General features: G+C 39.2%; 1 protein-coding gene across 14 annotated transcripts in view; it reads left to right on the top strand.

Moving 5' to 3' along the window:
- Positions 1-27,848, top strand: part of LOC131693510 (RNA binding protein fox-1 homolog 2) — an 803,264-nt gene that overhangs the window by 531,412 nt on the left and 244,004 nt on the right. For all 14 annotated transcript variants that reach the window (XM_058981382.1, XM_058981380.1, XM_058981390.1 and 11 more), the window contains one exon: positions 3,480-3,746. In XM_058981382.1, the coding sequence (XP_058837365.1) occupies positions 3,480-3,746 (267 nt within the window). The remainder of the gene's footprint in view (positions 1-3,479; positions 3,747-27,848) is intronic.

The following is a 27,848-nucleotide window of genomic DNA, read 5'->3' as shown; positions in this document are numbered from 1 at the left end:
CCTTTTCAAGGATCTGCATGATCTGTTGTCTACACTCATAAGAATTAGCATTCGTTCCATTCCCATGAGTTCCTTTCAGAGCAGGGAAGTTTTTGCATAAATGAGGTAGCCTTAGATTCTATATAGTTCATCGATCTTTCAGGATCGTATTGGTATTCTTGGAAACCTCATTCGGTTGCTTGTAACCTCAAGAACATTCGAGGTTCCCGAGCAAAAAGAAAACTTTTTTAACGAAGAAAAAGAAAATTACAATGATTCCCTATCCACCAATTTTTCTTGACTTGTACTCAACACTTTCTCGAGCCAAGCTTAGTAACATTTGATTTCCATGCCTATAAGTTTCTGTCCGAGTAGTAAAGTTTTCTCACGAGCGGGGTAGCTACGGAGAAAACTGAATAAAACCATTTGTGTAGGAGGCCACATCAACTGTAGTATGTTGGGTGCATCCTTCATTTCAAAAATCTTTTCTGTGAAGGGCTTATCAATTTCTCAAACCAAGCTTGCTTACGCCTGGTTCCATTCCCTTAGATACTTATTATGGCTGTGAAATTTTCGTACAAACGAGACCCTGAATTCCTTCACCTTGCGCGAACATTTTGTACTTCCAGAGAATCTCGTTTGGTTGCTTGTAACCTCCAGAACACTTGTGGTTCCGTAAATCGTTTTTTTCTCGAAAACAAAAATATTAGTACGATCCCCCACATCAAAATATCATCCAGAGCATTGAATTTAAGCAGACTCCTCGGTTTTACGAGTTTCTCTCGGAGTAGTGGAAGTTTCCGCACGAGACTACCTTGTAGATTCTACATGATTCATCGATCTTTCGATATCGTATTGGTACTCACGAAACCTCGTTCGGTTCCTTGTAACCTCAAGAACACTAGCTTCGTGAATACTTTTTTCCGGAAATGAAAAGAAACTTTCAATTATCCGCAAACCCACGAATCTTTCCTGACATAGGGTTCAAAATTTTCTAGAGTTAGACTTAGTAACGCTTGATTTCATTGCCGTAAGTACCGCTCATACCAGAGAAGTTTTCGCAAAACGACGTAGGATTGAACTTAGTTATATTTCTTAACCTCTTGTTATCATATAGAATCATATTGTTCTTCCAGGGAATCTCGTGTGGTTTCAAGTGACCTCAAGGATACTCAATGTTCTCGGAACACGAATTTTACGAATTTGAAGCAATTCACAACAATCTTCCACACCAAAAATCTTTCCTAATTATGGCTCCAAAGAACTAAGAGAGTTTTCTTCCTGTGATAAATTTTCGAATGAACGAGGTAGCCTTGAATTTAATAAGATTCTTAGACCTTACGGGATCATATTGTTCTTCCAGGGATTTCCAAATCAATTGAAATTTACGGGATATCTGCTTTTAGCTTATCAAAACTGGAACCTTTGTGGTCATTTAGTTTTGCGACCATATTCCATATTTCTCCACAAAAAGAAAATTATATCAAACCAATTCGTACATGAGGGGCCCAGCTATTGTAAGTCGAGCAATTTGGGTTTCGATTTCGTCTCATTAATGCCTTGGTAAGTCGACTAGACCGTCAGATAGATGCCTATTTTCCAAAATGGAAAACGAATAAGATCCATCGATTTTACGGTATCATTTCTTCCAAGGAACCTCGTTTCGTAGTTCACAAGTGTTTGTACGAACGAGGTAGCTTTGAAGTGAGTAAGATTCCTCGACCATACGTGATTATATTGTTCTTCAAGGGAATTTCGTTTGTTTTCCTGGAAGCGATTATCCATCCCAACTTTAAATCTTTCCTGACCAGAGCTCAAAAATTTCTTGAGTTAAGTTTACTATCGTCCGAGTTCCATTACCGTATGTATATCTTCTCAAAGTAGTGAAGTTTTTGCATTGACGAGGTGGCCTTGAATTTGATAAGATTCTTCAACCTTACAAGATCATATTATACTTCCAGGTAACCTCATTCGGTTGTGTACAACCACTAGAACACTTGAGGTTCCCGAATGTTTTTTTTTTCACACACAAAATGAAATTTACACCAAAAATCCTCACAGATCAGGGCTCGTATCTCGAACCAAGTTTATTGACTCCTGACTTCCATTTTGGCGACTACCTTAGGAAGCAGTAAAGTTTTCTAGCAAACGAGCGAAGTAAGCATTGAATTTGTATGATTCCTTGCCCTTATGAGTTCCTCCAACAAACGTCGATTGGTAGCTTGCAACGAGCCCTGGATTTATACAATTTTACGGCATTACGAGATCATATCATGTTTTTTCCAGTTTACCTCGATTGGCTGCTTACAAATTTAAGATTACACGTTGTTCCCGGAACATTTTTTTCTTGAAAAGAATATTATTACGATCCCTCACACACAGATGCCTACATTCAAAAAGGAAACGCTACAACTTGTGTTCCCACACAAAGAACAAATGACGTGTGAAGTACAGTAAGCACAGAAGTTCTTGTAGATAAGAAGAAATTCAGCGAATTCGACCAGCAAGTCTGATAAATCGGAAGGCCACACTGCTGAAGCTGGGATGCTGCTCATTATTCTCCATCGAATCCGTCCAATCGTTCCGAAACCAGACTTGAACCAAATTCGCTGTGTAAACTGACGCGCTGCCTTGCTGATGTTCGTAACAGTCATTGGGATGTCGCAGATTTTAACATTTCTAAAAAATGTACGCAAATTATGCTCCATTAAAATTCTTTCCTTACGGTTACTCAAATTGCCTGAACAAATCTTTCTAATGCCACGCTTTTATACCCGCGTGTTCTCCTCGCAGTTGAAAAGTAGTTGTACGAACGAGGTGGTCTTGTTTTTTATAAGATTTTTCGATCGTACAGCATCATATTGCTCCTCCTGGGCACCTCGTTTGGTTGCTCGCCACTTCAAGGACTTTCGAGGTTCCCGGGACAGTTTTTCATGAATAAAAACAGATTTTCCTCGAAAAAACAGAACTCCACAACAAAATCAAAAAAAAAATACGAAAAATGTTTTAGGTTTTTAAACTCGAGAAAGTATATTCGAATGTGTTGAACACTGTGTAATTATACTCTCGTAGAAGTTTTTTTTTCATTCGAACGAGGTAGTCTTCAATATATTAAATTTCGATGACCTTTCAGGATAATGTTTTTCTTCCAAGCAACCTCATTTGGTTGCTGGCAACCTCAAAAACGCTTGAGGTTCCCAGATAATTTTTTTAAAATAATGAATTGAAATGAGTTTATGCGCAAAAAATTGAACACAGTGTAACAGTGAAGTTTTCACCCCTTGAATATATTAAAATTCTTCAAGCTTCGGGGCTAAAAATTGTTTTCCAAGGAACCTCATCGGAGCGCAGGCAACCTCAAGAACACATGAGGTTCCCGAGAAAAAAATCTCGATGTAAAAATTAATTTAAAGCGATTCTCCTCGTCTTTTCGAGTAGAAGTTCAAACATTTTGCGAACCAAGCCTATTCTAACGCCAGCCTTCTTTCTTTCATTTGCAGACCGTCAGCCAGTACAGCTCGCCATCAGTATTAGGCGTACCGCCGGGAAGTATCCCACCGCCCACATCACTAGCAGCCGTCTCGCTGGCGTCGCTATCGGCAGTGGTGACCAGCAGCAGCAGCAGCAGTACGGCCAGCGGACTCACCAGTAGCCCTGTGGTTGCTGGAACCACCATCGGTGGTACCGGAGCCGGATCAACAGCAGTCAGTGCCATCACCAGCGGAGCGGGAATCTCGAACGGAATTGAACAACAGACTGTTAGTATTGTAAGTACCCCCTTCCTTCTAACCCATCGCGTTTTCATAAAAAGTGCAGTACTATTTGGTCGCTTTCTGTTAAGTAGTTTTCCCGTGGAAATCATCAATTAACGCGGTACATTAGCAAGCAAATGATGTTTCAGCAGCTAAACAGAATGGAAAACTTAAAATTCGCCCTCGTTCGCGGCTACTTGAACAGATGACAGTTTCCTTTTTGCCCGGCGTCAAACTCATCTTGAAAAGTTGATCCCTTTTTTTCTTCGCAACTCTTAACCACATTTTACTGACTACTCGCGCACGATTCGCAAGGAAATAAAAACCGGGAAAATCTCGGCTCCCGCCAGTGAAAGTCATTCCAGCGGAAGACATTATATTTCATCCCGGTCCCTCCTCTTAATAAAGAGGGAGAGTGGTTGTACTGCTAGTGGTCTGCCAGTTGGAACGAATTAAAAGCATTTCCGCGTCGTCGTCGTCGTCCCCATCGCCGTCGACGTCACGGTCGCCACATTTGACTACGTGTACCAGCGGATGAGGGCGTGATTAAATAAAGGGACTTTTTCACAGTGATGTCGCTCTTCGGAATATCATCTGCTTCGCATGGGTAAAACAGGATTACCTGGTATTTGCTGAGGCTTGAAATGGTGCCAAATGTCGCTCGCTTGTGTTAGTGCAACATCAAAGAGCAGTTTGAATTCAGCGGGAGCAGCCAATGCACAGTGGTCCAGATCGCTAATTTAGGAGGAATTTTTACTTTCTGACAAACTGTATAATTTAGCCGTATCATGTCTTAGGATGAATTTGTGTACTTTAGAAGATGCTTCTTTTTATTGGAATAGTTATTAGGGTGGTTCTAATTTATCTAAAATACGAAAATAAACTTTTTACTGATGAAAGATAGAGCTCCACAGTCTTCCACAAAGTTGTAAAGTAACTTATTTTGAATAAATTTGTTGAACATATTAAAGCTCTATCTCTTTTAGTTTTTGTTATACAAGAAATTTAAAAAAAAGATTAGGGTGTTCCTGAAAAAAACGTTTTTTTAGTATAACTTTCGTACCTTGTACTTTTTGTTAACACAACCTTTGAACAGCTTATTGAAAACTTCAAGCCGAGTATTTTTCTCCAAGACACCGAAGGTCTAACTTTTTTCTTTAAAAAGTTATGGACACTTTTCGTTAAAAAAATAGCCTATTTCAAGGCTCAATATCGCTGATGCGGGCACCTAAAATTGAATTCTGTTTCCACCACATGAAAGACCATACTTATTAGTATATTTGAGCAAAAATTGGCGAATACGATATTTTTTTAAAATTTGCAATTTAGATTTAAAGTTTGTAGTTTTGCAGGTTCAACGCATTAAAGCATTTACACACATATCGTTGTATTATGAAAAAAGCCACTTTCAAATATCATTCTCTCATCGCAGCAAGCTTTGCATAAGTGAAACGACTGTCAAAAAAGGTTTCTGATTTTATTCGTTTTAAATAAAACTAGTAAATATGGATATTAGTCGAAGAGAGTTGGCGAATTTGCTTATTGCTGGTAAAAAGACAGATGAACTGCTTAAGTTCATTACAAGTAGTAATCCAAATGTAAAATTGAGACTTGTTAGTGCTCGGAAGAAAATAAAAATCTTCATGTTGGAATTTAGAATGTTGTGGATTCGGAGTAAGCGCACGCAAATTCGGTTTGAGCTGGAAAATTTTGTGTGGCTTGAAGGAAAGCTAAGATTCGAAGTCGAAGGTAAAAGTAAAGGCCGAAAGAGGAAACCATTTTCCGAAACATGTCGCAGAGCCAAAATAAAAAGATTAGGAAAGTTGCGCGATAAGTATTCCACGGAAGAACTTGGTTTAGCGTCAGCCGTCAACGCTAATTCTACTGGTTTCCGTTTAGTTGGCAGACAAATCGAACGATTGTCGAAAAGTCCCGTCAGATCTACCGTAGAGAATTTAGGATCTATGGCTGTCCCGATTGCAGAAGCGTTTACTGCGGAGGAGGCACTTAGATTTATTTGTGAAAATGATTTTTCTAAGGCGCAGTACCAAAACATACGCAGCTCAGTTATGCAGAAGGGTTTGGACATTTATCCCGCGTATAATAAAATAGTAGAAGAAAAGAAACTATGCTATCCGATCGGTATGTACTATTCTCAAAGATTCGTCCCTGAATCAACAATTTTTTTCAGGAATTTCTGTTCAGCCTTCTTGTGCGTATGTTCCCCTTCAAGCTCTTGTTAACCATACCGTGGAACGACTCATCTCGTTTCTGAATATTGGAGTTCTACCACTGCATCCTGAGGATAATACGTTTGTTATCTTTAAGTGGGGCTGCGATGGAAGCAGCAACCATTCCCGGTAGGCAACATTATTTTTCTTCTAAACTTTGACTGACAGTCTCTTTTCCACTTGAACATAGATACAAGCAAATGTGCGTTGACGAAGATGAAAATGGAGAACTATTCGAGTATAACGATTCGCATATATTTGCTCTATCTATAGTACCTTTACGTGTAGTTAGTCGCCGGAAAGATGAGTCAAGAGATTGCATTCTTTGGAATAATGATTTTCCATCTTCAGTATCCCTGTGCCGACCAGTAAAATTAATTTTCAAGAAGGAAAATCCTGAACTAACAAAGGATGAAGTTGCCGCGATGAACAAGCAAATCGATGAATTAGTCCCGACTATAGTAAATGTTAATATGCGCAAGATTCCGATTAGTTCAAGCTTCATATTTTCCATGGTTGATACGAAGGTAGTGAATGACGTAACAGGCACACCGTCTCAAGCGTGTTATATATGCAAACGCTCCGGGAAGCGATTGAATGATCCTTTACTGGAAGCCAGCGATCCACCGGATAGTTTATATGTTTTTTCACCTTTACATGCATTAATACGAGCAATGGAGTTACTATTGAATATTGCTTACCGTTTAGCTCTAGCAAAACCGCGTTGGCGCGTAGGCAAAAATACCAGCGAGCTTAAGGAACGACAAATAAAAATTCGACAAGCGTTACGTGACCGTTTAGGTCTTCGTATTAGCGAACCTTTGCCAGGTGGCGGAAATTCTAACGATGGTAACACAGCTCGAAAATTTTTCAGAAACCGAGATGTCGTTGCAGAAGAAACCGGGTTGGACGAAATGTTGCTAGAACGTATGTATGTGCTATTAACAATCATCAACAGCAAATTGGGAATTAACGCGGATGCTTACCGGAGTTACGCCGAAGATACACGATTGCTTTATGTACGCCTGTATGGTTGGTACGCTCTCTCACCAACCGTGCATAAACTCCTGGTCCATGGAGGAAGCATTATTCAACATAACATGCTGCTAGTAGGTATGTGCAGTGAAGAAGTTCAAGAAACCAGGAATAAAAGTATTCGCAGATTCCGAGAATTCCACGCACGCAAATTCGATCGACTCGTCAATCTTGATGACGTTTTCAAGAGACTTCTTGTTTCATCAGATCCTATAATTTCTCTTAAATGTAAACGTCGAATTCAACGAGCACCGCTGGATATACCTGAAAATGCAATGCATCTACTTTTGAATTAATTGGCATTGAATAAATTCTCCTTATATAAATCATAAATTGTTGTCATAGCCAAATTATTTTTAATGAACACATTCTGTATTGTTGATATGTAAGCAAAACAGAAAAGGAAATACAAAGGCTTTAGGCAATTTCTTTTATGTCGCTATGCGATAAAATTTAAAACTTTGGTTAGTAAATTTAAAATTACATGCTTAAAAAAATAATATTTTCCAATTTTTGCTCAAATATACTTAAAAGTATGTTCTTTTCTATGGTTCAATCCGAACTTACTTTTATTTGCCCCAATCAGAGATAATGACATTTGAAAAAGGGCTATTTATGAGCGAAAAGTTTCCATAACTTTTGAAAGTATAAAGTTAGACTTTCAGAGTTATGAAAAAACGTGGATTGAAGTTTTCTAAAAGCTGTTCAAAGGTTGTTTTAACAAAATATAAAATTTCTTTCGAACATTAACAAGTCTCAATTTTACATTTGGATTACTACTTGTAATGAACTTAAGCAGTTCATCTGTCTTTTTACCAGCAATAAGCAAATTCGCCAACTCTCTTCGACTAATATCCATATTTACTAGTTTTATTTAAAACGAATAAAATCAGAAACCTTTTTTGACAGTCGTTTCACTTATGCAAAGCTTGCTGCGATGAGAGAATGATATTTGAAAGTGGCTTTTTTCATAATACAACGATATGTGTGTAAATGCTTTAATGCGTTGAACCTGCAAAACTACAAACTTTAAATCTAAATTGCAAATTTTAAAAAAATATCGTATTCGCCAATTTTTGCTCAAATATACTAATAAGTATGGTCTTTCATGTGGTGGAAACAGAATTCAATTTTAGGTGCCCGCATCAGCGATATTGAGCCTTGAAATAGGCTATTTTTTTAACGAAAAGTGTCCATAACTTTTTAAAGAAAAAAGTTAGACCTTCGGTGTCTTGGAGAAAAATACTCGGCTTGAAGTTTTCAATAAGCTGTTCAAAGGTTGTGTTAACAAAAAGTAAAAGATACGAAAGTTATACTAAAAAAACGTTTTTTTCAGGAACACCCTAATCTTTTTTTTTAAATTTCTTGTATAACAAAAACTAAAAGAGATAGAGCTTTAATATGTTCAACAAATTTATTCAAAATAAGTTACTTTACAACTTTGTGGAAGACTGTGGAGCTCTATCTTTCATCAGTAAAAAGTTTATTTTCGTATTTTAGATAAATTAGAACCACCCTAATAACTATTCCAATAAAAAGAAGCATCTTCTAAAGTACACAAATTCATCCTAAGACATGATACGGCTAAATTATATAGGTTTGTCAGAAAGTAAAAATTCCTCCTAAATTAGCGATCTGGACCACTGTGCAATGGAATGGGATTTATTCGCCTTTGAAGCGGATCATCTTGCAGGATGATGTGAGCGGAACTGAGTTGGAACTAATGCTTACGTTGCAGTGAGGAACGTTTCAATCGAGGTGCCCTCGATGAAACCTTAAATTTTCCAGTCATGAAAATCTCATTCAATCGGTATCAAAAGAATTTCTGCAATTCCTAAAACGCTCGATCCTGCGCCAAATCGTCACCAATTATCTTACACAATTAATCATAATGATAGATTGTCTCTGTCCATTAACCTCCGCGTAGAGACGCATGTCTCGGTGACCTCAATTCCACTTCCCATCAACAATTATTAACTATGACAAGGCAAAAAAATCATCCCCCCTCAAAACCCACAAAGCGGTGTGGTCATCGCTTGTGCAATCTTGCGTGAATTCCTTTCTTATATATGGCTACTCTCGGCGAAAGCCAATGACGACCACGATGATGATGATGATGCTGATGTCGAAGCTGAGCTCAAGATCCAATTAGGTTGATTCCTGTCCATTTCACCGGTCACAATGGGGTCGGGGTTCTCCTCCGAACCAACCATGTTCGGTTGATGGCGCTTGAAAAAAAGCTCTTAGTAATGCTGCTCCTCGAAAAAGGACCGGGCGCCTCCCTCATTCCGGTCGAGGATTTTTTAAGATCATTTCCAATACACAGAGCTGCAGCAAGCAGAGACGGGTGACTTGTCGTATTGAAATATTTTCAACTGTCTACTTAAATTGATTCTCGCTTCTTTGGCACATAGCACACCCACACACATCCTGCTGCATACTTAATATTGTAGTGACAACATATTTCAACGTCATTCCACTCGCTAGCTGAAATCTCTAGGGCAACAAAGCAGTACACGAGACTTTTTTCTATTGCCACCCTCAACAGTCGACATTGGACTCCATTTCATTTCTCACCATCATCGGCATCGAGCTAGCGCAGTGACATGACTTCACATGGGGAAGGGTTGAAAAAGGGAGGAGGGGTTGAAGGGAGGCGGTCTAAACTCCGACGACGACAAGTGATATGGTGGCACACGGTGGTTAGTGCTTTACCGACTAGAAAAGGAAGTGATAGCGTGCTACTGTATTCAAACGTGGAAGATAGATGTGTGAGTTGGATGATTGCTATTGGTGACAACAGGCGGCACACCGGAAGAACACGGTCACGAACAGCTAACCTTCCGGTGGATACAAAATGGGCGAAAATAACGAGACACTTGGTGTTGAATCCGGCTCGATGGGGCTGTCAATAGTGGAATTGTATCGTCGCGACGGATACCTCGTTGGATAGCGGCGAAACTTCGGAAACAATGAGGTTGCCCATATGTCTCATATGTTGAGGACAGTTCAGGTGTCCATTTTAACATCCAGGCTACCTCGTTAAGCAGGTTCAGCTTAGTCAATTAGATCTCAAGACTTTGAGAAACATTTTTGGACTTATTCACAAATTAAAGGTTATGATTCTTGAACATGTAATCGCAGATCGAGACATTCTCCTGGATGACCTCAGGACTACGGAAAAACAACATCTCCGTTATTTCTGACCCATGAAACATGGGAATGCATTAACCTAAGACATCGTTAGTAGTCTCTAATATTGCTCTCACAACATTTAGCCCCAGCCATAACAGTATGCAATGCTCATTATCATGCACTCGAGTTGCTATTCTTCCCGAAGAACAGCACGGACCACGTCCAAACAGTTCCTCCCTTCCCTCAGTGTGTTTTGTTTTCTACAACCTTCCGTTCCATACAGCCACCAGTTCATAAAATCTCCGATTTCAGACTACTCCTACTCATATGAATCCTTTCTCACACCCCCGCGGCGTATTTTGCCTTGCCACAGCAGCAACAGTAGTAGCAGCACCCAGTGCGCTTCAAAACAAATAGGTCAGCGGAAGTTCGTTTGTGCACTGCTTCTGATGCCGGCGGGATTCGCTCTTGTCTCTCTGCACAGTCAGTGCATCCTCAGCAATGGGGCGTTTAAATTGTGCCCTTTTTGCCCTTTCGAACCAACCCGCTGTTTGATCCTCCTCCTCAGGTTTCAGTGCTGTATTACCGTGCCGTGCCCGACCGGAAGTACGAGATTGAACCCCAGATGAGTGGCAGTGGTGTGGCGTAAATTTATCTTCCTTCGACTGAGCTAGTGAGAGATTTACGGGGAATGCATTCTACGGGGACACTATGCGCACGGATGGTACGACGACACATTTGAGAAAGAACACGGTGGAAATTTAATTTTGCTGAAAGCTGACGGGAACGTTTCTTCAAACACGCTACCGTTTGAATTGTTTTTTTAGTTGATTCTTTTTTGCGTGGTTTAAAAAACCCGAAAATCAGTCTCCATGAAGGAGGGTTCAGTTATCTATCAAGTTTCAAGGGGTTTACCCAGTAAATTGCTGTCATCAACATAAGGCCCGCTTCGGCCCTGAAAGACTATATGATTCCTATATTATTACTGTATTGATCAGCCATTCTATTCTACTATTTGAAATTAATACACTGAAACCTCCATACACATTCGAAACAACAAATTCTTTTTTTACGAACCGTAAAAAACGTATTTTCAGAATGGGATGGACGAGTAGATGACGAAAATCGATGTCGGAAGCCATTTGACAATCCAAAATAGCGACTTCCGACTTGAATAAATTCTCTATATTCCTCTTAATAGTGTGTATTTTCAGAACGAGATTGACGAGTACATGAAGGAAATCGTTATTGGGAGTTATTTTAAAGATGACTACTTCCGGTTAAGATGAATTCTCTATAACCTCCATATTGTGGGGGTTTTCAAAGTGGAATTGACGAACATTGTCACAAGTCAATGTCGGAAGCTATATTTTCATAATGGGATAATTATACAGCAGATATATAGGGAGATATATAGTGAAAATATGGCCAAAGAAAATTTGCTCGACCGGAAGTCGCTATCATGGGCAAAATGGCGTCACTCATCGATTTCCGTCATCTACTCATTACCCAAATTTCAAAAATTTTATTACAGCTAAGGTTATAACGTATATCTACATATAATTGCTTCACGGAAAAAATGCTGTAGAAAATTACCTAGTAGACCGATCCTTTTAAAACTTTCATACAATGAAATATTACCCATGGTTAAGCTTTTGGCATATTTATTTCATTCAACTTCAATGCCATAGCCGCACGCTCGCACTGTACGCTTTATTCCACTCATAAGGATCTGTACAACATCTGACTGCAGCTTCTTCTTCTTCACGGATACCTACTATTTCTTCATGTCTTCCTCAGATTTGACCTCCTCGGGAGCCTTCCATAGTGCTTACTTCATAATTTCCCAGTATTTTTCGATGGACATTAGTTCCGGTGCTTTGGGGGGTTCATGTCCTTAAGTACGAAAGTAACCCCGTTGGCTTTGTACCACTCCAGGACAACATTTGAATAGTGGTATGAGGCTAAATCCGACTATAAGACTCGTGTTGCTTCAACAGAGGAAGCAGACGCTTTTGTAGATACTCCTTGAGGCAGATCTCTCCGTTAACAGTCCCCGGTAGTCTCGAACGGCGCACTCCATTTGCCACATGAGCAGATCGCTTGCCAAATCATGTATTTATTGGCAAACGTTGACAGTTTGTGCTTTCTCACTTCCTCTGGAACACCAATCTTTTGCTGGGCGGTGAAGAACAGTAGCCCTGGATGCTGCCGGAAGTTTGCCTTGATGTAAGTCTTATTGTTCATGATGAGACAATGAGGATTCGTCAGTATCTGGGTTTACAGTCCCTCTCGATATTTGGCTCTCTGAACGAAAGACAGATTCAACTTTTTGGCCACATCCCTGATCGAAGTATTGGGATTCCTCTTAAACGCTTTTACTACACGCTTAAGATCCTGATCACTACTAGAACATCCATTCTGACCACATTTCTCCTTCCGTTCGATGTTTAGAGTTTGGTAGTAACGTTAATCACACCACTCACCGGTAATGGACTGCACGATTCCGAGTTGTTTTCCGATGTCCCGATGAGAGAGGTAAGGATTTTTCAGGCGCTTGCGCAAAATCAATTCGCGACGTTGTTTTTTCGCAATTTTTTTTCAATTTTGGATTAACTGTCAGTGATAAAAATACAGTGTAACTCTAAACTACTTTTTCCCAAATTTTCAATGGAAAACACCCAATGGGTTATTTTCTACAGCGTTTTTTTTCCGTGATGCAATTTGATGTGGGACATCCTTTAGAGGATTTCGCTCAACCGGAAGTCACCACATTGGATTTCAAATTGGCGCCAAACATCCATTTCCATCGTCTACTTGCAAAGTCCATTCCAAAAATACCCATAATGTTAGGGTTATCGAGATTATTGCTCAACGGGAAGTCGCCATTTTGAATTTCAAAAAGTGTCTAAATAACCAGTTTCAGAATCTACTCTTCAAGCCCGTTTCAAAAATACCCCTATTGCTAGGGTTATCGAGAATATTGCTCAACCAGAATTCACCATCTTGGGTTTTAGAATGGCGTCAAACGTCAATTTTCATCATATGCTGATCAAGCTCCAAAAACTCATATTTTTTGGGATTTTCGCAAATATTGCTCAACCAGAAGTTGTCATCTTGGCCTTTAATTTCCTTTTGAACACTTGATCCATTTTAGATTTGTGCTCAAAGACATTTTTGGCTGACCTGTGACATCCATTAAACTATATTGAAATTAATGTCATGAACCTCAAAGAGTACACAGAAGAAAATATCAGCATCCTTTTAATTATTACGCTTGTAGATTTTTAGTTTTGTATTTCAGAAAGTTCTTTGATAAACGTAAACGTCAACAGGTGCGCGTTTCATCGCCACAGCGGGACGGGCCCGAATTTTAGTCCAAATGTGAAGTTTACGCGATATTCCCGCAAGTAGTTTTTTCGTGTTAGCTGAGCTATTTGAGACATTTTTGTGATATTTTAGGTTACTGAGACGCAAAATGATTTTTGCAGCTTTTCGAAGGGGTTTTTGTTTGCAAATTTTGACCATAGGAACATCATTTGGTTATTTTTGTTTTACGAGGAAACGGTTGTTTTTATGTTATACTTCAACAAAATAATTCATTTGATTAGATTACATCGTAAAATCACCAAAAATAAGTAACTCAATTTTTGTTCAGATCAGTGTTTCTCACCTTGGGATTCGCAGACCCCTCACAAACAGTATTGCATCGTCACCTCCAATTGCGCACGGAGATGAACCAGCAACAAAAATACCCTGTAAAGCGGGAAAATACAAGCTCGAACGGCATTAAATAAAATCTTTGCCTACAGTTATATACTGTTGAACTGCTACTAAAAGTGAAAACGGATCTTAATCTCACGGAAGTAACGTACACACAGTTACACCACGTGTGGAACTGTGAATAGATAAGGTTTGAAAGTTTAGGCTAGGCAGAAAACTTCATTGCGATGAACAACATTGAACAGGGCGATGTTAAAACCAAGTTCCTGAATAAAATGATGGATGACGATAAAAATGAGGTGCTCTTACACGACTTAGTGCCACGCAACACGTTAAAAGATGTATGTTAAAATAGGGAGAAGTGGAATTCGTTACAAACGAAAATTACTTGAGGAAAAAAATTTCAGTGGTATTCCCAACGGTGTTGTGGGGTTTGGGCATTGGCCCGGAGTCCCAAGGGTTGCGGCTTCAAATTCTGCCTCTGGAGGAATTTTTAGTATATAATTGATTTCATTTGCCTCACCATTTCGATCTGTTTTTATGTAATATATGAAGCAAGCAACGTCCTAAGCTACTTGAAAACATTATTTGAACCATTACGAAAAAGTAGGGGAACCCGGGTCTATTAGGACCGTAGGGGTAATTCAGACCTCTTCGATTTCTCAAAAAATCGTAAAACTTTCTGACTGTCGTACAGTTCCGTGGAAGCGCCATTCTAAAATTATAATTTTTACAGCTGAGTCGCGCATTCTGTAGTTTTATTTGAAAGGAGACACCACGTGTTTAATTTTTTCGCCATCTTCAAAACAAATAAAATAGAAGTTGAAAAATAACAGCTAAGTGTTTTGAAAAGCTTAAGACTCCTATTTTATGAAATTATTTTTGTTTGGGTGAGAACACATATATTTTCAAGATGCTCAATTTTATGCGACATGAGCGTACGGGGCTATTCGGACCCCCTATTCCATCAACCACCGTTCAGCGGCTTGTGGCTGCGCACACAGGATTGCACACGCCATAGCAAAGAAAATACATGATGCGCCAATCGACAGCTGTGACTACCCAGATAATTTTTTAACACAATATATTTCTTTTTGCTTCTTTGGGATTTTCTGCAACAAATATTTCATAGGTAAACATAATTTCATTGTAAAAAAAAATTAAAACTGACGGTCTGAATTTCCCCGAAGGGAGGTTCGAATTACCCCTACATTGTAAAAGGATAGAAAAATGTAGTTTTGGAAATTGTCACCCAACGCTGGCATGGAGTTATTAAAATGAACTTTAATGACTCCAAAATGTAGCTGTAGTTTCAAACTAACAATTAGGATCTTTGACCGAAAAATTCTTTCGCAGCTATCCACCTAAAAGGGCGATTTGTTTAGGTAGCTTCGGAATAGCTCCGGGTTCCTCTATTCTTTAACCACCGTTTAGTTTTAGTTTGACCCATTAAAACTGAACAATCATTGTATTGAGATAGAAATTTATTAGTTTCAACAGTAAAACAATTCATCGTGCCACAATTATTTATTTTTGAGCCACCCTAATAAACAGTGAGTTTAATTTCAAATCAATTTAAAGATGCAGGAATATTGATTTAACAATTGTTAAAATATTCATGAAGAAAATTTTTTTGAGCCACTCTAATGAATATAAAAGGTTTTTTTGTGTAAAGTTTTAATATCAAAAACGAATTCCAGGAAGTTGGATTGGTTTGCAGTCTTTGCCAAAGTTGCTGTAAATAACATTATCTTTCTTAATTTCATTTTCAGGGATACCTGTGCTACCTTCCAGTTAAAATGCGAGCTAGTTCGTTTTCTCCATATAAATTTTCAAAAAATCCCAAACTAACTTCAAATAATTACGTTGGTCCGGTAACTAGACTTGTCCGATTTGGTTCAAATTTGAAGCAGACACTCCTAGTGGGACCAGGAATTGACTCAAAAGTTGATTGAGCTTTAAAAAATTCTTTTTTCTAGTTCTATAGTACATTTTTGGTCAGCTTAACGTACATTCCACACAATTGAAAGGGGGAAGGTGTAGTCACCATTTTTGTTGCTGTTGAAAAAGTCACACTTTTTCGGTTTGGCTTAACAAAATCAATTTTTTTTCTCGTGGCATCGGATACACATGGTGTCAGTCGTGCGAAACCATTAGCAGAGAGGGAGAGAGCGAACTAGTTACACATTTGCCTGTGGTGGATCCACCACCCGACCCTAAGCACTAAATATGTTTAACCAACCGTGTCATGTCATGTAGGGGGTCGAAGGAAAATGTTCGCTCATTGAATCGGATCTCATTTGCATTCTCGAGACGGTAGTGATGTTGTGGTTGGTTAGCAGTGAGAAAAACAGCCAATTCAGGTTCTATATCCTGTGTCTGCCATTCACGAGGCTTACTGTTTCTGTCGTATTGGAAATACACAGAATTGGTTGGTTGAAAATGCGAACGATGAGGATCCGGTTCGTAGGGATAGCTCTCACCATAAATTGACCAATTGGAAAAAGGTCGAAACAATCCCGATGAGACACTCGATGTCATTTGAGGTTGACCGTTCCTGGGTTAGGTTTTGTCCGTAGCTCCTTAGTTGAATTTTTGCTTCTTAAAGTTTATATCGGGTCAAATCTAGTCCTATACAAATGCGCTCCGTGGGTTAATTTGAAAGAAAAAGGAATCATTTTTAAGATGTTAGTTAGTTAGTTCTACTCTGAATAAAAGTACGGGTGTTTTAATAATTCTAATTGACGATGTTATCAAACATTTAGATACTCATTAAATTTGACTGTTTGGATATATCGTCCAATTGGCGCTATATTGGTGTTAGTTACTGATGAGATGACCTCGAAAACACTGGTGTTTTTCTAAATTAGGTGCTGTCCCCATTGTGGAAAAATTGTTTTATTTCAGTTTTTCCTTCGATTGGGTCTTAATTTTGTATCACGACGAAAGTTACTGAACGACTGAGAGAATTGCCGCAGCTTTAGATGGCCTGCCAGATCATCAGTTTATTGTGAAAGGAAAAATTCACATCAAACAAACTGTTTCCTGCTCTATTTAAACCCCGAGATTCACAGAACACATTTGAAATAGATTCAATTGCATAAAATAAATCAGTGTTCCAACTTTTATATTATTTCAGCTGCCCTTTGTATTATTTCAGCTTCAAAATTCTATTACGCGACATAACGAATTCAACCACTTATTCTGAGCCCAGCAGCAAGAACATGAAGCTAGCGCCTGCCATACAAAACGTGATCGTGGGCAGAATCCACACCCCCACCAAACATAAGAGCTTCCATAAACATAAAATGTTTATGCAATAAGCAAATGCCACCGGAGAGTTCCTGCCGCACACCTCCCCCTTCCCACCTCGGTTGTTTCTGCTAGAACCACATTATGTCAAGCTACCCGTTTTCCAAGTGAATACGAATCGTTGGTACCCTGCCTGGACTGGGCGGTGTCGTTTTCTTCTCGTGCACCGTATTTGAATAATGATGGCATGAGATTCGATCCAGCCGCACCAGGAGCAGAATCCTCGAAAGCGGACACTGTTGGAAAATAAAATTCGCCGCCTTCGAGAGTCTCTCAGTGGACATTTGCATGTTTTAAAGGATGCAAAAACCACTCTTTGGCAAAGAACAGTAAAATATATTTGGATTGGAAAGATTTTAGGTATAATACACTGAAATATCAGTCAATGTTCAAATTCAGTGGTCGCTTCACGAAGAACTACATCGATGTAGGCAGCTTCAATGAAGTAGTCTGAATTGGAAATAAGGTCTGTGTACGTCTTTGAGTTTGATTTTAACTTAGGACACCTCGTTTATTCAACTTCACAGATAATATTCAACGAGGTGCCCTGCTAGAGCTGCGTAATCGTGTTTGGCCAATATTAAAACCTATTTTCGGAATTATTGAATTAAATCAAAACTTATTTTCGGAATTATTGTTGAGTAATAATTTGCGAAGAATAATTCACTCAACAGTCGTCATAAATCCAATTCAGATTCATTACCGTCACCTCCGTTCCCGTCTTTGTAGTCTAAATTGAACTAACTGCTTGTCTGTTAAACAGACTAAATACTTAAAACTGTCAGCCATTAGGTAATTTTTCCAACGAAGATGCATATGAATCTATTGTCTAGAATGCAATCAAAATCACCTAGCAGCTCCAAAGAATTACCACCATCGTGATCCCAAAGAAACTTTTAAGGGAAACTCAATTTAAAGCGAAAACAGCCGGAAAACGGTGAACGTTCTCCAATCCATTGTGCTATTCGCTTTCGCTCAGCAATTGTACCCTTCAACTCAGCATGACTGCATTGTGTAACGATGGCTTCCTTGTTGGGGGTTCCCAAGTGAAAAAGCAATTTGCAAACCCATTGCGAGTAGAGAGGGAGAAGGGGGGGGGGGGGTGCCTTGTAAATGGGAAACGCTGCGTGACTTTTTTTACATAGCTGGAGCAAAAAATGAGACGTTTGAAACTACTATTTGAAGAATGATATCGCAATACTGGCAGATGTAAAGTAGCCATCAGTTTCAATTGGTTTTCATTTTGATATTATGAAAGGGCAACGTGATAGCATTAATCAAGAGCTTTGTAATGAGACGCGAAATGGTATGAAATGAGGTTCATAACTCAGGTAAAGGAAGTATTTTTAGGATTGTTTATCAATGATAAGAAAGTTCCACTAGGGCACCTCGTTTGTCGAAAGTTGTAATCAAATTTCAACGAGGTGTCCACCTGAATATAAATGAATAACTTTTTCAAACTTTCAGGAGGTAATAACTTATCTCTCTGTGCTTCCTTTTTGTACAAGTCTTCATGACTATTAGCTTCCAACAAAGTCTAAATAGACAATTGACCCTTCGTACATCATGTTCGGAATACCTTAACGTTCATCAAGAATTTACACCTTGATTACAGATTTCCTACCGCTTCAACTTCTTGAAAACTGATTAACCCTATTTTGCACAACACGAACAAGCGTTGTATTTCTAATAGGGTAGACAGGTGCTAAAATATTTTTTTCGAACTTTTCCTGCTTTTATAAACGAGGGTGCCACAAGCGAGAATCATATTAAAACTCTACGTGACAAAGTTTGTTGTACACACGTGACTCACACTTGATCAGTATCGGGCAGCAGCGCAAGCAAACCGTTGGAAAACCCCAACAAGGCGAAGCAAAACGAAAACCATAATTCAATCAAGACCATGTTCCCTTCTATAGAAAAATGGACATCAAGTACGGCAAAAGACCAAAACCGAAAACCCACCAAGCCAGGCTCAAATTAATTTCGCTTCTTTCTATTCCGGGCAACCGGTGTTCTCTTTCAAAAATAGGATCATTTTCCGGTAATTTCATACATTCGGCAGCTACTCGTCCGTCGTCGTAGCTCTCCTGGTAGCACCTTTTGTGTGAGATTAGCACGGAAGTGGAATTCAACGTCAGTTGAATGGCACCTGAAAATGATAGTGCCGAACCGAAATTCATCTTCATTAAGCTTGAAATATCGTCGCCTGTCGGCACCAGTGCTGGGACTAGGCCTACCGGAACAAAGTGCCGCTCAAGTTTTCATTTTGAGGGAAAGCTTTTGTCAGGCAGGATGTTCTGTAGGGCCGATTTTTTCTTTCTGGAAGCGGCTTTGTTTCATTTTAGTGATTTGGCAAAGTGGACACCTCGGTTGGTGTCATGACCTGTATTTATCAAACGAGGTGTCCGGGTTGATAAATGGGTGCCCAGAAAAAGGTGGCTATGTGCTATCGGGTTTCAATTACAAAATATTTATTTTTCGTTTTGAAGGGAGGAATCCTACATCTTCAGGAAAAATCAACTTGAAATATTAGTCGCTTTATTCTGAAGATGATGTATAAACCCTTCGAAACGTTGCTAAGTTGGGCAAATTAGAAGCTTTGCGATCGAAACCTGACACCAAACCTATTTCAATCTTTCTTTTTCCAGTTTATGGACCCGAACACCTCACTTGATTACTACTTGTTACGGTACCAGTCGAGGTTTCCGCATTGCCAAACTACTTTACATATTCAAACAAAGTACCCGTTAAAAGAAAAGTATTCGTTTTCAGGTTTAAAATTACCTCAGTTAGTTGGTCCGATTTTTGTTCTGGAAGCGCGTTGTTTCATTTCAGTGATTTGGCTAAGTGGACACCTCGGCTGGTGTCGTGACCTGTAGTTATCAAACGAGGTTTCCGGGTCGATAAGGTGGGTTATTTGGTCTCGGGTATCAATCACAAAATATTTTTTGTTACTGGGAAATGTTTCGAAGCGAGGAATTCTGCATCTTCAGGATAAATCAACTAAAAATATTAGTTTTTTTTTGTCCTGAAGATGAAGGGTAATCACTTCGAAACGTTGATTAGTTTCGCAAATTGGATTGAAACCCGAAACGAAAAAGTTATTTTAACCTTTTTGTTTAGGGATACCCGGATACCTCGCTTGATTACCACTTATCACGGGACCAGTCGAGGTTTCCGCCTTGCCACACCACTTTACATTATCAAACAAAGTTTCTGCTGAAAGAATAGAATTCATTTTTGAGTTTAAGATAATCTCAGTTTATAAACAGGGATTTTTTTATGGGAAACCACCTCGATTTTCTGACCCCAGTAATTGTGAATGGCGAATACAACCAATAACAAACTATCACAAAAATAATTAATAGCAAATCCTTTCCGAGAAACTCTCTCGCAAAAGAGCGCCTCATTATATTCACCCCAAATCGCCCCTGTTCCTACGGGACACAACAAAAAAACGAGTACGGCTTGAAGTAGATACAGTTTGCCACAGGAAGCTGAATTGCAGTGAGCCATAAATATCCTCGAAACAACGGGTGCAAAAAAGAAAACGACGATCCTTCGGTCCTCCCTCGGGCGGTTCGTTCGCTCGCTGGGGTTCATTGTTAACGAGGACAGCATTTATGTTTTTCACTTTAATGAGTGTGCCATGCCCATCAGCAGTATCACTGGGGATGTTTTGCCAGAGTTCTACTCTAAACAGTAGCCGGTGATATGTGTGCCGGTGACGTGGGTTGAAATCACGGTTCCGTGCGAGACAGTGAGGAAGGATGCAGTGCACGAAGGTCAACCGGAAAATTCAGGGCAGGGGTTTAATGGTATTTTTTTCAGGAAGGTATTTTCGTCCTGTGCGCTCGTGAATTTTTTATGTGGTTGGGCCTTTTCGGGTATATTTTGTGTGCCACATACATCGTTTCTTTTAATGTCTAAGGAAACGTTTCCATATTGGTTTCTTTACTAGAACGAACCTCGACCAAATAGAGTAGGTTGTGCAAACAAGCTGAAAAATTTAATTGTTTAAAGAGCAATTACAAGAGACTTGAGTCGGAATCGCGATAGGAACAAAAAGTTAATATTTTTTATTCTTCTTCGAGTAAATAATGAAATTTTTGATAAGGTTACCTCGACCAACTACAAGTTTTTGGGGACTCGAATGAGGTAGCCGCTTTATCGAATGATTTGTATGGGCTCTGTTCAACAATTTTTCTTTTTAGGGAACCTCGTTTAACAATGCTCTAGAGTACTATATATGATTTGCTTTATAGTGTAAATTTAATCAAAGTGTTTTTTCTGTTTGAAAATAGAAAAACCACTTGCGAGTTATTTGAATATCAATTTACTGATTCAGATTGTTTTGATTCTGATTCTCAGTTACCGGCGAGATAAAGAAAGTATATAAGATAATAGCGAATTTACCTCGACCAACTACAAGTTTTTGGGGACTCGAATGAGGTAGCCGCTTTATCGAATGATTTGTATGGGCTCTGTTCAACAATTTTTCTTTTTAGGGAACCTCGTTTAACAATGCTCTAGAGTACTATATATGATTTGCTTTATAGTGTAAATTAAATCAAAGTGTTTTTTCTGTTTGAAAATAGAAAAAACACTTGCGAGTTATTTGAATATCAATTTACTGATTCAGATTGTATTGATTCTGATTCTCAGTTACCGGCGAGATAAAGAAAGTATATAAGATAATAGCGAATTTACTGATTGAAGTTGGTTTCATTACTCGAATAAATTGGACTTCTTGGAAACTCCAACAAGAGTAAGTAGTTTGAACAAGCTGAAAATTCCATTGTTTGAAAGAGTATTTACAAGGAACTTGACTCGGAATCTCGATAAGAACAAAAAGTCAGTATTTTTTATTCTTCTACGAGTAATTAATAAAATTTTCGATATGGTCACCTCGACCAAATTCAAGATTTTGGGGCATCGAATGAGGTTGCCGCTTTATCGAATGATTTGTATGGGTATTGTGGAGCATTTTTTCTTTCTAGGGAACCTCGTTTGACAAGGTTCCAGAGCACTAGATATGATTTTTATAGAGTTAATTAGACCAAAATGTTTGTTTCTGTTTGAAAATTGATCTCACACATGAATTATTTGAATATGACAGGAACCAACGACTAAGCTATCAATTTACTGATTCAGATTATTTTTGAGGCGTCTAATTGTCTATAATATGTTTTTGAGGTTACTGATTTTCAGTTATTGACCAGATAACGGATTCTCCGACAGAACATTAAAAAAATAAGATAATAATGAATTAACTAATTGAAGTTGATTAAAAAGTGTATAGCTTGTGATTTTTATGTTCTGTGGTTTTCTGATTTCATAGCTCAGCCGGAGGAACGATACTGTACTGTTTGTGCAGTGGATTAGCAACAAAGCAGTAGAAATTGATTGCTTGGTTTATTGATAACTGATAACAGAGTAATTTTTTGCTTCTGCACTAAGCGAGATTAGAACGTACACTGAAGCGTATGAAAGTTTTCCAATAAAAATATATTTTGTAACATTTTATGTCGCTCTTGTTTCTTTCTTTTTTTTTATAAAAACTTTCTAGTATCGGTATTTTACCGGTACTAACGGTACCGAGGGATACAGAACCGGAGAGCCGGTTCTCACTTAAGAGGGTCGGTACTAGGAACCCTACTGCAGCTTTTAGCATTCAGAAAACACAATTTTAAGATCTACTCTCATCCATCGCCCTGAACCTAAATCCTCTCGTTTTTTACCAGGTACAAGGAGAAAAAACGAATCTAAAGCCAAATCCCCTACTTTATTGCGGCACATTTCTCAGAACACCCACTGCCGTAAACACATACATTCTCATTTTAAGTACCTTTATTAGATTGATAATGGGCGGCACGGAGACCGGGCCCACCTTGACGCCCATCACTCGCACGCGTGTAAAATGTAAAACTTTCCAAGAAAATCCCCCATCATTACGTTCTGCCGAATGATAATGGCCGCCATTAGAGAGCTCCGTCTGCGGTGCGGCAACGACGAAAAACCTGTCGTTCCGTTTTTGATAAAAGCACACGCACTCCGTCCATAGGTAAACAGACTTTTGGAATTTTGCTAGATGAGGACAATGCTGGCCGATGAACGACGACCGACCGACCGACCAACGATGAAAAACAGTACCTACGTATTCTCGCCAAATCGCTAGCCAAATTGAGTAGATCAAGCGTGATTATCAGCAACCATGCATGACAGAGCGAAAGAATGTCACGCTGCTGCTGCTTCTGCTGCGGCAATATCGTCCGTCGCTCGCGGCTCTCTGTTGGATGGATATTGGCACTGGGACAGACAAGCAGCTTTTGGTGGCGCTTAGTCGCGAAACATGACGTGTGTGTGCTGCAGCAAACTCATTTTTCACGATAATCTCCATGGTAATGATGGGAATGGAGATTTTCCTTTTTGGTGGACAAACGACCGCCCGCCCGCGACGATTGGAATGGGGACAAATCGATCGATTGCTGGTACGTTCGCTGGTGGTCGACTATAGGGAAGGGAGGGAGCCCTGTTCCCAGGAATGATCCTGTTTGAAGGACTAGCAGCTAAATTTGCATAATGTCTTGTGTGATGTGGCTTTTGTCAGGTGGAGCTCAATGATGGAAATATACTGACAGCAAGGTCAATCAAGGCTTGTCATATTGGATCAGAAAATCGGAGAGATCTGAAAAGAATAATTTCAACGTCGCTTGAAGTGTTGGAATGTCTGTCGAAAAAATTATAATCAAGGGGCTCTATAACTATTTTTTTTCTTCTGCAAACTGCCTCTTATTAAAAATTCCACAAAAAATAGAAATCATTGTTGATTCAAATCGCTCCTGTGAATTAATGTTGGTAGTTTCAATTTCTTTCTGTTCGACCGAGAAATGGGTTCCGTTGCCACAAGGCAGCCTCCTTGGGTCGCTTCTATTCGTATTGTTCATCAAAGACTGTTACGTTAGTCAATTTATTCGTTTTCTGATTCATTTTAAAGCTATACTGAATTATATCAAGCATTCATATGTGGATAACGTTCACAAAATGAAAAGTAATCGAATCGCAACAAATTGCAGAAATAATGGCGAAATCTCGTGCACGGAAGCTCTACCCTCAGCTGTTTATGAAATTCTCTTGTCATGGATGACGAGACTTATGTTAAAACAAATTTCCAGCAGCTTCCTGGACATCTTTTCTTCATTGCTCATCATAAGTTTGACGTCTCTTAAGAAGTTCGAAAGCAGAAGATGCCTAAGTTTGCCGAAAATACATGATTTGACAAGCAATTTGCACGTGCGGAAGAAAGCGGAGCGCTCCGTTCGTGACAATCGCAAAGGTCAATGGACAGTACGTGTACGTGAAGGAATGCCTCCAAAAGCGTTTACTTCCACTTCTGAGGTCTCACGATGGACCTGCGCTTTTCTGGTCGTATTTAATCTTGTGTCATTACTCGAAAGAGAGTCGGATGTGGTACAAGGCTAAGGAGGTCAATTTTGTACCAATGGATTTTTGTCCCCCGAATGAACCGGAATTGCGGCCAATAGAGTAATACTGAACTATCATTGGAACAGGCACTCCGGAAGCATACCAAGGAAGTGAAATCGGAAATAGAAACATATAAAAAAGAGGTGCCAGACCAAGATAAGGCGACCCAAACATTGTACATAACTTTATAACCAGTTTTATGTGGAATGTACATGCATTTGGATATGGCTATAAAATTAAATCAAACGAATATTGAAAAAGTTAAATAATATGTTTTATTTTAATCTATGAAAGTTTGAAACCGATCGTTGAATGGGTAAATTTTAACGAACCTTTACTTGTGATGCAATTTGATTCCGTACGCCCTTTAAACGATTCGGTACGCATAGTACATCTTCTCTATCGTGTCCAAATAAATTGTCGTCAAATTCGCAGAAGCTTTTTTCTCAGTTTAAAACTTGCTTATACAGATGTGCTATCAAACAACAAACCAGACAGGCAGCTTCAAAAACATATAGACAAAGAACGAACTATTTCTCCTCTTGAAGATGGTGCCAAACAGCACCGAAACGTTGGACAAAAATTAAAATACGGTCTATTTATTATTTAAAGACAGACTTAAAACAAAGCAAAAGTTACGGTTGCTTGGATTGTTGGAATGTATGTCGCAAAAAATGCCTAACCAGCCATGACTAATTCTTTTGTTCTCCTGCAGAATGCCGTAGAGAGACCTCATACTTAAAATACCACAAAAAGTATTGGCATCACTATTCCAAAAATATTGTAATTTTCTTTCCAATCGACCGAGAAATCTATTCTGCTACCACAAGGCAGTCCGCTAGGGACGCTTCTATTCATGTTGTTCATCGAGGACTGTTACGATAGTCACTTTGCTCGTTTTCTAGTCAGTGCTGAAACATTATAAAGCTACACCTAAATCAGACCATACCGAAATTATGCCATCGATATGTGGCTTACGTTCACATTTTGTATCTATTTTTTACAATGTATTGCCATCACATTCCGCTGGTGAGACAGCAAATTTCACCATGGCTCCATACTCTAGTAACAATTTAGGTTTTGTGGTAGTTTTATAGTCACTCATAAAACTTAGATTGCACTTATAGCGTGCTATAAAACTTCAATTGTTACTTGGGTAGCTTTGCATGCTGCGCTGAGGAGTGTATCGTTATTTATGTGTACAACTCCTAAGTGTTTCGTCAAAAATTGCACTGCGTTTTTCGACAGGTGCTAGCGTCCTATTTGTTGCCAAAACAGTGAACTTTAAAGTTGCCTTATGAAAAGTTGTTTATAAGTTTCCGTAAAAAAATCCGGATTTATGAAAAAAAGGTTATGCGAGCCCTTATCCATCTCATTAGTCAGGTTGTCACACTATTTCGCTGATAACTCGACTTACGGTGTATTGCTTTAGGTAGCTATCAAATTTTTTCATCGTTCTCAAGAAGTAGTATAATAAAAAATCAGGCCTGGAATTTGCAAAAAGCTCGCGTTTGAGCCAAGCGAAAAGTCGAATACAACGCGCCCCTAGCCATTTAACCTAATGAGTTGAAAAGAACTAGAAGGATTACATACAACTTTGCCGAAGACTGCAAATCGAATCGGCTTTGCTTATACTCCCTAAAGGAGCTAAGTTGGAGTAAATCACCGATTTTATACAATTCGTGCACAAATCAAAAAATGATGCGCAACTTACATGTACATCCAAACGACTGGTCAGGAGTGATGTCCTGGTGGTACAAAAGTTGTGTTTGTTGCAAAAGCAGGCAGGTCTTGGAGTACCTTCATATATCACGAACTGGATACACGCAATGCTTAGCAAACGATATCTGTGCTGATCGTTAAGACTAGTAGAGATAAGGAAACTGAATGTCTACGGATGTCCTCAAGGTGGTGCGCTGTCACCACTTCTACGGAAACTTGTTGCCGGTGGCTTGTCGAGGAAACTTAATGAGCTTGGGTTTCCGACGTATGGTTTCGCTGATGATTATCAAATAATGATCAACGCATTAACACACTCTTGATATGATGCAACAAGCCTTATGGTGTCTTCATGTTGGACTATCAGTTAATCCAAATAATACATCAATGGTGCTTCTCACGCAGCGAAGGATTACAAACGGAGCTTGTCCGTTGCAGTTCTTTGACTCTGAAATTGTTATCGCACGTTCGGGTAATTCTTAGCTCAAAACTTAATTGGACAGCTCACATCGATCTGAGAATCAGGAAAAGTTGCATGGTCTTCGGCTAATATAAGCGGTCGTTCGGTTAAATCTTGGGGACTCAAACCCAAGTACATTCGGTGGATCTACACAACAATTGTTAGTTCAATACTGGCTTACGGGTGCCTTGTATGGTGGCTGAAGGGAGAAGTTATAACAATCCAATAAAAAGTTAAACCATCTTCAGATGATGGTCTGGATGACGTTGACTAGTGCGTTCTCTACAACACCTACACCTGCTCTAGAGGCACTCTTGCACATAAACCACTGTTCTTTGTTCGAGGGCCAAGCCGGTGCTGGTGTCTATTGTCGTAAAATGAGATTAAACCAATCTCATTCGCTTGGTACATACTGCACCGTATTCCAAGCAGAAATCTTCACCATTCTGTGTGGCGTAGAATCGGCGCTTTAACAGGGAATTTGTGGTAAAAAAATCTATTTTTGCTCTGACAGTCAGGTTGCCCTAAAAGCACTTAATTCGGCTGATTCGAGATCGAAATTAGTAATCGCATATCGAACTCAAGTCGAAGAACTTAGCATTTCAAATGCCATCTACCTTCTATGGGTACCCGGTTATTCCGGTATTACTGGAAATAAATGGGCGGACGAATTATTGTTCCAGAACCAGTTTTACCACTTTCGATAACTTGGATAAAGGACAAGATTCGCTCTTGGGTTGCATCCAAAAATGCCAACAATCGGCGTAGCTTACAAACTTGCGTTCAAACAAAAAGCTTTCTGTGGAATGTGAGTCCAAAAATGTCAAAGAATTTGCTGCATTTTGCCAAGCATAATTGCAGTATTCTAGTCACTGACTGGACATTGCAAACTTAATTATCACATGGTTACTATTCAGCGTGCTGAGTATTACTCGTGTGATCTTTGTGAATCCGATTACGGAACATCATATCATTTGATATGTAACTGCACTGCAGTAATGCAATTGCGTATCC

Source organism: Topomyia yanbarensis, chromosome 3 (assembly GCF_030247195.1).
Source record: "Topomyia yanbarensis strain Yona2022 chromosome 3, ASM3024719v1, whole genome shotgun sequence".
Lineage (NCBI taxonomy): Eukaryota > Metazoa > Arthropoda > Insecta > Diptera > Culicidae > Topomyia > Topomyia yanbarensis.
This window is presented reverse-complemented; position numbering and strand designations above follow the sequence as displayed.